The 11265-nt window shown below is 46.7% G+C and overlaps 1 protein-coding gene across 1 annotated transcript in view; it reads right to left on the bottom strand.

The window, feature by feature from the left end:
- NRK (Nik related kinase) overlaps window positions 1-1155 on the bottom strand; it is a 126730-nt gene extending 125575 nt beyond the window's left edge. Inside the window, exon 1 of the mRNA XM_034781124.1 lies at window positions 725-1155. Coding sequence (XP_034637015.1) covers window positions 725-781 — 57 coding nt within the window. The 5' untranslated portion in view covers window positions 782-1155. The remainder of the gene's footprint in view (window positions 1-724) is intronic.
- Between the last annotated feature and the right edge of the window lie 10110 nt (window positions 1156-11265).

Below are 11265 nucleotides of genomic sequence, written 5' to 3' on the forward strand. Positions count from 1 at the left end.
CCTTGAAAAGGTCAGGCAGGCATCAGTTATTTTGTCCTTAAAGATGCACCGCACAGACTCCACCTAGCTGCTCCTTCTGCAATAGTCAGCAGTGACTTGTACTCATCAGGGGAAAAACTATCTCCCAACTCAAACTAAAACTCTGTAAGGCTGGGAATCCTTTGCCAATCACAGCTTAAAACCAGATGCTGTCAAATCAAGGATCTGCCAGAATAATACAGAGGAAGAAAACACATTGGGTGGGTCATGAAGGGCAACAGCAGCAGAGAGGCTGAAAATCGCTTTCTAAACACCTCAGCTGGGACACTGAAGCACACCATCACCCTGCCCAGAAAAACAACAGCACCAGGAATGACTGAAGCAGCCTTGAGGCTTCTCCTCCAGAGAGGAGGAGGAGGAAACATTCGCGCAAGCTGAAACCAGAAGCAACAGGCGACTGGGCAAGATCAAGGCTTGGGTCTGCTCCCGGCGCTGCGAATGCCCCCAGAGGAATGCAGGGGCATGGACCTGGCCGGGGGAGAAAAGCCCAGCTAAGCACGGCTCAGTTCAGGCCACACTGGCTAGGCATGGACCGGGTCAGCCAAAGCAGCTGGGCATGGGCTCAACACGGGTTAGGCAGGGCAGATGAACCCAGCCAGGCTCAGATGGGTCCAGCCCGGCCAGATCTGCATGAGCTCCGCTCCCCCATGTCCCAGCCCTGGCTAAAGCCAGAGGTGCCACTTACCCTGAGCGCTGCCAGGTCGATGTTGTCCAGGCTCTTGGCCGTGTAGTCCCTAGCCATGATCCCGGGAAACTTCACCAGGCTGGAGTCAGTGGCTGTGCAGGAGAAGCCACCGCTGGGGCAGGCGTTTCTCGCTGGGGGGGTGTGAGGGGCGCTGCACCAGGGGACGTTATTTATTGATTTTTGCAGAGCTAACGGTCTCGACCTAGCTCAGCCCTTGTCAGCGGGTCCGTCCATGGCTGCGAGCTGTCTGTCTGTGTGACAAACACAGGAAGCTTGACATGCAAGCAGCAGGCACCGCCGGGAAATCCTCCCCAGTCAGAGGGCGAGGAAACAGCCCCGGAGCCGAGTTTCTTTGAAGAAAAACAACTTTTGCAGAGACATTTCCTCGGGAAAGTTTGCAAGGAAGTGACGTGCCCGAGGGGGTTTGGATGCAGCAGCTGCGGCCAGAGCGGAGCCGGACTGGGGAGGGAGGGGCAGGGAATTGATTAGGGGGAAAGGTAACGAGCTGGAGCCGGCAGACCCAGGCGAGCTGCTCCCCGTGCACCCAGCCACTCCGGAGCCCAGCGCGTCCCAGGGCAAAACCCGGCAGCTGGATCCAGCCCCCCAACGTCTCCACTTAGGCGTTAGACTATGGGGAACATGGGGCTGGACCCAGCAGGTGTCAGACCCAGCAGATCCCGGGTCACCTGTTTGCTCTGCTTTTTTTCCCTTTCTCCTCTTGAGTTTCTCCAGAGTCAGCCAATGTCTGTTTGCTGGAGAAGCTCTTCTCCGAGCCAGAACCCGACAGCTTCCAGATGGGAGCTTTCTGTATTGCTCTGCTGGCAGAGTTAGGTATTGGGCATAGGTGCTGCCGCACCCCCTGGCTTCAAGTGGTTTCCATTATATGCAGGGTTTACAGTTTGGTTCCATGGCTCTCAGCACCCCTAATATACAAATTGCTCCAGCGCCCCTGGTTTTGAGGGTCACCCCTCCCCATCCCTTTCTTCCTGATCTCTGGACAGCTTCTGCTATTTTGGAGGGGTCTGTAGGATCTTCTCCCTTTCTTTTGCCAGCTTGACAAACCTAGGGTATGTCTACACTGCAAAACAAACAGAAAAAATCTCCGCGGTAGCGAGTCTCAGAGCCTGGGTGTACAGACTTGCAGGGCTTGCGCTACCGGGGTACAAACACCGGTACATTCCCCTTTGGGCTGGAGCTCGCAAGGGGGGTTGGGTCGCAGTTAGGGCGACCAGACAGCAAGTGTGAAAAATCAGGACAGGGGGTGGGAGGTAATAGGAGCCTATATAACCAAAAGACCCAAAAATCGGGACTGTTCCTATAAAATCGGGACATCTGGTCACCCTAGTCTCGGAGCCCAAGCCAGGACATCCACACTGCTATTTTTAGCCTGCTGCAGGGACGGAGGGTTCAGGGTAAAGGTACCTCCAGAGACTCAAATCCGAGGACCGAGTCACACCTCTTCCTCACAAGCAGGTCGTGTCTTCACTGCAGAATCAAGTGGAGTTACCTAACACCAGTTAATGCCTCGCCTCTCGCGTTAGCCTCGCTCCAATAAGAGCTACCACACTGTGAAATAACTCTGGAACTGCACAGAAGCGATGGTGAAAGCAATAGCAGGTACCCCTGCCAGGCTAGCTAACTCTGTTAGAAGCACCACCGTCCTCGAGTGAAGGGGTTGCTTGTGGACAGGACCCGAGATGCGCAACCCTCAGGTTATAACTAGACTTAACTTGGCAGTGAAGACAAGGACGGGGATTCACCCTGGGAGGGAATGACCAGCACCCAACAAAGGAGGGTTGAGAGATAGGGCTTGCAAATGATGTCATCACTCCCTTTCCCAGATTCCATGGAAGCCCCTCTGGCAAACTGGGCAGGGGTAGGCCATCTGTTTGTAGGCAGGGGCATCCGTCCGTGGTCTTTGCTTTCTGCTGCAATCTATGCTGCATCTCATGTAGAATTGAATGCAGTGCTTTGCACCATTAACACCTGCATTTCTTGGCTCATGGAGGATGCTGTTGTTATTATTAATCATGTTTATTATGGTAGTGCCTCAGGGTCAACCAAGAATGGGGCCTCATTGTGCTAGGTGTTGTAGCAGACAGTCCTTGCCCCAAAGAATTTACAATCTAAACAGTTAAGACAGACACAAGGTGGGGGAGGACGAGGACACACAGCGGAGAGAACAATGTGATGGCAGCACGTGGCATGTTATTTCCATGATTTTTGGGGGGTGGATTTAGGAGGGGAATCAGTTAAATGGAAAGAAAAGGGAAAGGCACGGGGTGAGCAGGACAGGGCAGGGGAGAAGAGGGTGTTCAGTGAAGCTGACAAGGTGAGGTGGCTGTGAGGGAGGGGGCAGGTTGGAGCAAAGAGCCGATCAGCAAAACAGAGAAGCCAGAGAACATTTCCTCAGCAGTGAGTGGCATATCCCAGGGTCCCTGCTTCGGCTGGTTCGGTCCCTACTGGCTGGAAACTCTGCCTGGCTCCTTTCTGCAATTTCTGTCCCCCCTCCGCCCCCAGATCCCATAGCGGGGAGTGGGGGGATGCACCACCTGAATCCCAGTGCTCCCAGAGTGTGGGGGAGGTCTCCCCTGCACAGTTCTGGGTCCAGGGCTGCTGAGGGAGGGGTGGCCCCCGCTGGGCCCATTTTACCTCCTCCCCACAGTGCAGCAATCCTTCCGTGGGCTGCTCTGTTCTTACCAGCTGGAGTCTCTTATGTTGGGCCCAGGGAATCAATGGCCATGCGGCCGAGGAGCATACCCCACAGAGCATTACCAAATGTTATTTATTGCTTCTTATTTGGCTGCCCCTTTGTACAGGCACTCTGGTCCTGCCCTCGGTATAGCTGCCCTGAAATTGACAATGTATCCTGGGAAAAGCCACCCGCCCTCTGTCCTGTGTGGGACAGAAATCTCTGCCCCCACCACCATCAGGAGATGATATTGCGGTAGAATGCCTGCTAACTGGGAATACATAGTAAGGCTCACATGGGAGGGAGTAATGGGCGCTTTGATTTTACTTAGAGAGAGAGAGAGCGAGAGCGAGCTCCAGCCACAGCAAAAGACGGGCAGACACTTTCGAAAGTTCCCTTCAGTACAGAATGCAGATGCAGCTATGGAAGTTGTGGGATGCCCTGAGAATTTGGAGCTAGCCCTGCCAATGTTCACAGGAAGGGACAGCTTGGGTCACCACCCAGACTGATTTCAGCAGGGCAGTTCTACCTTCTGCAAGGTAGCTTCCAGTGTCCTGAAACAGCCGACCGCATCACACCACCACAATGCAGGCATTTGCCACCACAGAGTGGCACTCCCAGATATAGCAAGTCCAGCGACTCCACTCCTGTGAGGGCTGAGCATAGTCTATCCTCCATGCCATCAGTCAATTCTTGGTCTCTTTTTTTCAAAATAGAAGTCTGGCCCCGGCTCTGAGTTGTCGGCGTTGATTGCTCTAGAGGCAGTGAGGTCACTGGACTGGTTGTACCCCAGAGGAAATCCCAGGCTGCCTCAGTGAAAAGTAAACTTGGAAGAGATTTAAAGAAAAACACATCAGGACATTGGCATATAATTTTAGAGCCCAAATTCCTTCCAGTGGGTTTCACTCCCTGTTATAGAGAATACATTCTGTGTTATAGCGGAGGAGGAGGGGAGAGGAGAAATCACACTGGGCAGAGAAGGATACATTAGACAGAGCTGCCCTTTGCTCCTGCAAAGCCCACAGCCCTTGGCCTCCCTGATTTGGGGTAACTAGCCATGCAAAGGAGGATTATTTGTCCTTTATCCTGGAAGGAAGGAAATTCCACCCCATTTTTAAGCCAGCCTGATGCACGATAGTGAAATAATGGTGGAGAGGAATCGGTTACACTTTTAGGGCAGGATGGCAAAAATATATTTGGCAAGCTTGCAGTAAAGTGTTATGGCTAGCTCTCGGGATGGCATGTGATTACAAACTATGCTGCCCGTTACAAATCTGTTTTGCCCTGTAATTACAAATGCAGAAAGAACATAATGTACGACTGCATTGTTGTGGGATGGAAGAGATCTACATGCTGTGGGGCTTTCTGGTTTTCATACTTAAAGGCACAAGTCAAGGGAAATATATTGTATCCCCCAATAAACTCCTTGAACTTTAAAAATCATCCTTAGGACACCTTGGCCAGAATTTCACACTCTTTTACTTAGGAGTAAGCAGAGGTCCACTGGAAAAGGGGTTAGCTGGATTGAGATACCCATATCAGTTTTGAAATAGTCATTTTATAATCTTACATATGAAACCAAGTCAGAGTGTTTCAAATATCTGTTAGCACATGACTGTGGATGCAAGGCCCGTCACTGAGGGACAGAATGTTGAAATAAAGTCCTTTAGCAATTTCCTCGAGAAGAAATGCTGATGCCTCATTTGACTTGAAAATGTTCGTTTAAAATAGTTCCCTGCAGTGTATGTTAACAGTGAAGCTGTCTCCAGCTTGCACACCCAGTTCCTCTGTATGCCAGCTGTCGGAGGGAAGTTATGGACTTAGGACTGGTTGCGGTAATCAGATCTTTGGTGTGTAAGTTTGTTCAAGGGGCTCAACTATGTCTGTTGATGACACAAAAGCCGCCAGCCCTTGTTCCTCTCACGGCTTGATTACTATATCTTTCTCCTCTCCTGCTTCTGCCCTCTTCCCCACCCTCTTCCAGTCTTTCCAAAACTCCACTGCTTAGGTCACCTCCCAGCACTCTGTGCCAGCCTGCCCTTTGAATCCTTTTACTGGATTCCTGTCCTCACCTGCCAGGCTTTATATAAATCTCACCTTAGCCTACGTCTCTGCTGTCATCTCCTCCACTCTCCATCCTGCTCCCTGTGCCCCTCCCAATCCCCTAGCCATAGAGCCGTCTTTGTCTCCTTCTCTTCTCGGCGTCATACCTTCTTTCATGCTATTCCTCAACATGAGAGAGTCTCCCAGTTGTTGTCTGCGAAGTGTCCTCTCTCTCTGCCACCTTCTAAAACCTCCATAAGACTCTCTTCTTTAATGGACCTTGTTTTCCTCCTGGATAATCTTTCCAAACATTTCTATCTCTGAACTGTTGCCTCATTGTTTGTCTTGTCTTTCACTGATTATCAGCCTGTTAGGGCAGGAAACATGTCTTACCACAAATGTACATAGTATTTTTACAAGGCAAAGAATGTTTTATAACTGATTAAGGATAACAGTAATAATTTATGGACACTTCCTGTGTTCTGGCCTCCTACCAGCCGCTGCCCCTGTGGTAGGCATAATTCTGCTTCTATAGACGTCAAAAGCAAAACTCTCATTGATTTCAATATTGCAGGCTCAGGCTCTAAAAGGGGCTTAGCAGTAATCCCAAGGACAGATAGTTCTTTCCATTTCCTTATCTCTAGCTTTTCCACTGCCCTGCCCTAAGGAATATTTTTACTTAGACTGTAAGCTCTTTGGGACAGAGCCTGTCTTTTTGTTCTGTGCTTGTACAGCGCCGAGCACAACGGTCCCAGGATATGACTGGGCCTCATAGGCATGACCACAATACAAATAAACATGAATTTTATCTTGCCTACTTCTAATTAATTTGGAACCATTGGGATCTATTGGTTCTTAAAATGTGGTCCATCAACATTTGCTGGTGGTATATGGAGAGCAGGCTGGTCAAATGGTGCTGGCTATCCTTCCTGGCTTCCAGCTGCTAACCATCAGTAAAATAAATTAAAATAGTTACTTTCTAACACTTCACCAAGTGATCAATTGCTGTTGTTGCCCCTGGTAGGTCATGTGATCACCAATGGCATAGAGATGGGCTCTATTAAGATGTGGTCCCACACTGTGAAAAAGTTTGGGAATGCTTGGAAAATACAAGGCCTTTTATGGCTTCAGTCCTACTCAAATAGACTTCACAGGTTCAGGATTAGGCCCTTTAAAAATGCCACTCAAACCTGTAATTCCAATTAACCTGGACTAATTTTGCCAGTGAATTATACAGAATTCCTGTAATTCCATCAACCTGGACTTGCAGTAAAAAATGTTGGATTTGACCATTTTAGAGTACAGTGGAATTGAAAATTAATTCAGTATAAAACGTCAGGTAAAAAAAACCCAACATAAGCCCCAGAAAAAAGCCATGTTTGCAATGTACAAGTAAAAAAAACAATCAATTATCAGGTGGATGTCCTTAAATCCTAGAGTGTTTCTATATGGAGTGTGCTTTCAGGGCCCATAGTCCACCCTCAGTTCCCATGCAGATTTGGCATTGATTTCAAGAATTAAGTACAGACCTTTGGTTGTACTGATCCTATTGAAAGTAAAATGAAACAGGTAAACATATTCACAGTTCCCACATGGAATACGGGTGAGTATCCTTGCCAGAAGGAAAATTTTAATGATGCAACGGCTTTGACTTTTTGGCTTGAGTTACAGACTGAGCGTGTATTTTAAGGCAGTTTTTGCATTTAAAAAATATAGATGGAAGGATGTCAGGCATCTATTCTGTCTGCTTGGCTCTTTTATGTGGCTTTACCCTGGATTTCAAACCCAGAACCGTCTGGTTGACAGATGAGAGAACTATCAGCTGGACTACGCTGACGTAGTGGGTTCACTCTAAAGTCTCATCCATCAGGGTACTCATCAGCCCACAGTGAAGTTACTGTAACAGCAGGATGTTGTTAAAGAGAGCTTGTAGGCCAACAACACAAGAGTAACAACAGAAGTGGAATTAGCTGTTGAAAATTAAAAAGATAAATGCTTGAGTTAACATCAAGTTGGGATCATAACAGTGCATCTGATTCATAGGTGCTGTTACAATTGTTCATGTATATGGGGTCACTGCTCGCACAAGTAGCTTTGTATGACCATTGCCTATGCACATATGCCATTCGCATGCACAACCGCAGCTACTGTGTGTGCATGTTACCACATGTACATTTTGCATATGTAATTGTACTCCCAGCTTGCTTAGAAGTCTGGTTCGCCAGGTACAAAATTATTTGCAATATTTTTGTGAGAACTCCTGGGTGTGGTAGAAATGTCTTCCCCTGGTGCCACTACCATTGCCCTTCACCATGTTCCCCTTCCTTTAATCCCCTGACAATAGTAAAGGTCCTGCAAGAAGCACTGGGTTTTCAATGATGCCCATGCAGTCCCACTGCCTTCCTTATACTTACATAGGTAAAACTTCTTGGAATTTAGGAAGCAATTTGCTTGATAATGCCAAAGAAGGGACAGACTCCAGCTCATGGTTTGTCTCGTAGCTGTGTTGGCTTTGCAGGGCTCACAGCAGCAAAGGGTAGCTTGTTTTTAATCTTGAATGCTAGCAGATCTTAACTCTGAATACAGAGAGGGGGCAGATCTGTTGAGTAAGAAAGTGCCGTTTGTACATAGTCACTTTTCAGAGTGCAACCAGACTTACAAGCCCTAAATCCTTTATCTTCCAATTGCCAATCTGAGGTCTGTTTCTGCAGAAACAGGAACTGGCAGGGGTGCTCTCAGTCCCCACTGCTGACTCTGTACGCTGTTTCTGCTCCAGTCCCTGACCAAGCCTCGGAAGAGAGGGTCTCTGCTATCTTGTGTTATTGCTATTGTACTTTGCACTCTGCTTCTGCCTGAGGCGGCATGTCAGAATAACCCCCAAGTGATCAGTGAATTCAGTGTTACATCTCAGACTGCCAGTAAAGACATCAAGAAAATACATTAACCTTATGAACAATAAAAAAAGTTTACAGGTTCCTTTTAGAATTACGTCAGTTGGAAAAAAAAAAAAAAAGCCACCATGGACAGTTGACTGCACGGCTGGAGTATATTGGTACAACCTTCTGTTCTCCTCCTGCAGCAAAGTACAAGCCACTGCAACCAAATCCACCAGCAACCACTGCAGGCCTGAGCACGAAGGTCTGTTAAAGAGCCATATTCATGCAAAGGATGTTTTGTCTTAAAAGGGAAATGCAAGTGTAAAGGGGGAAGAGGAACTTCCTTTGTTTCAACAAAGGAAATGCCATTGTACCTGAGACGCAGGGGGCTTAATCCCGAACTCCACTCTCTGGAACAGCTCCCACTGACTTCAGATCTGGACCCACCGTAATAATGATCACTGCCAGATGTGACACTTGCTAAAGGAAGAGTGTGTTCCAAACTGCTGCCTGGCTTGTTTCTTTTCGGCCTGGTTTACACTGGGATTTCAGTCACTGGCGTGTAGCTACAACGGAGCAAATCCTCATGCAGATATGGCTTACCCCAGTGCACACTGCACTCTGCCAGTCTGTACTAGGACCAGTGCAGCTTCTGAAATTCAGACACCAGAATATTCCTTCTAAAGTAACAGAGTCTTTTATTGAATTCACTCTGAAATGGTTTTTGAATATTAACTAGAGATTTTAAATAACCCTTTGGTGTGTCTTTAAGGCACAGCCTGGCATTGGGGGTCAATGCAGAGAAGCTCCTTTGGCCCAGAAACCCAAAGGAATTTAGGTGCCCAACTCCCATTGATATGAATGGGGCTCCTTGAGGTTCTGGGGACTGCATCCCCTGCATAACCCTTCCAGTGGGGGATGTGCGTGCTCTTCTCTGAGCCTGGCTAGCTTTGCTGGCTTTCATGGAGGAAGGCAAGGTCACCCTGCCTGCCCACTTACGGTGGTGAGCTTAGTAGCTCTCCCAGTGCTCCGCAGAGGTCCCTGGGTGGAGACACATGGGGGAAGAGGACAGGTTTATTAAATATAATTGAGGTGGAATAAATGAATGGCAATAACTAATACAGTATTAAAGAAAACACAACTGACATCAATCAATAGGACTCCTGGGTCAATGCTTGGATTCGTTTCCTCTTAGAACATCATCCTAGAAATGATCTATTGCTGCTAATGGTTTTTATGAAGCCCTATAGAGCAAACTCATTGCTGCTAAGATCTTGATTTAATAGACCTCTTTTTACCATCCTCTAACTATAAAGTTGTCCCTTAAGTTTCCAATTATAACATGGTTTTCTTTTCGAGGGTGGCTTTTGTCTATTCTCTCCCATAAGGCTACAAGTTGTAGACACTGTCTATGACCAACTGTGTGGTGTATGTGCCCTGTGAATGTCTTCATTCCAGCTACTTGCAATCTGAACTAAGTTATCCACAACCAGTGGTTCTCAACCAGGGGTTTGCATATCCCTGGGGGTATGCAGAGGTCTTCCAGGAGTACATCAACTTAGCTAGATATTTGTCTAGTTTTACAACAGGCTACATAAAAAACACTAGCGAAGTCAGTACCAACTAAAATTTCATACAATGACTTGTTTATACTGCTCTATAGACTATACACTAAAATGTAAGTACAATATTTATATTCCAATTGATTTTATAATTATATGGTAAAAACGAGAAAGTGAGCAATTTTTAAATAATAATGTGCTGTGACACTTTTGTATTTTTATGTCTGATTTTGTAAGCAGGTACTTTTTAAGTGAGGTGAAACTTGGGGTACAGAAGACAAATCAGACTCCTGAAAGGGGTACAGTAGTCTGGAAAGGTTGAGAGCCACTGATCCACACAATGTTGAATGTGCACCGTTTGTTGATCAGAGCAAAGTGAAAAAGAGCTTCATCCATCCCTAGATTTGAGCATATATAGCAGGGGTAGGCAATCTATGGCACCCATGCCAAAGGCGGGACGCAAGCTGATTTTCAGTGGTACTCACGCTGCCCGGGTCCTGGCCACCGGTCTGTATTTTAATTTAATTTTAAATGAAGCTTCTTAAACATTTTAAAAACCTTATTTACTTTACATACAACAATAGTTTAGTTATATATTATAGACTTCAATAGTTTAGTTATATATTATAGACTTATAGAAAGAGACCTTCTAAAAACATTAAAATGTATTACTGGCACGTGAAACCTTAAATTAGAGTGAATAAATGAAGACTCGGCACACCCCCTCTGAAAGGTTGCTGATCCCTGATATATAGTGTATGGGGAACTATTGTACCAGTCAACATATCTCTCTTGCCTGGTGTGGCAGTCCTGTAGCCTGTAGGGGAAAGAGACACTCTAGTTTCATGCAGGGTGCACTAGATTCCAGGACCTAGCATTTAACTAAGAGATCACAGCATCTGTCTACTGTCTAAGGTATTTCTAAACTACTCATTACCATAGCATCTAAGGGATGACCCAAAGCCCACTGACATCAGTGGGAGTCTTTCAATTAACTTCAGTGAACTTTGGATCAGGTCCTAAGTGCTAAATATTTTTCATCCCTTCCAGCATCTGAACTACAGAGTATTCTGCTATTAAACCTTGGTTTATAAATGTAAAGATTAGGTCAGGAGGTAATATTTGGACCTGAATCCACCTCTGGATCTGAACTCTCCTGAGTTTGATGGTGTTTGGATCCAGGGATCGAGTTTGGATCTACCTCTACTTTTAGCATCTGAGGAGTAAAAAAAAAAAAAAAACCACCCCAAACCATGTCCTCTGCAGCATTCAATAATACACCCGGAAGTTTTAATCTCTTTTTAAAAAGTTCATTTTTCAGTTCCTGGCGGTGATGATAGTTTAGTTCTGCAGGATATCCAAAACGAG

Source organism: Trachemys scripta, chromosome 9 (assembly GCF_013100865.1).
Source record: "Trachemys scripta elegans isolate TJP31775 chromosome 9, CAS_Tse_1.0, whole genome shotgun sequence".
NCBI classification, from domain to species: Eukaryota; Metazoa; Chordata; order Testudines; family Emydidae; genus Trachemys; species Trachemys scripta.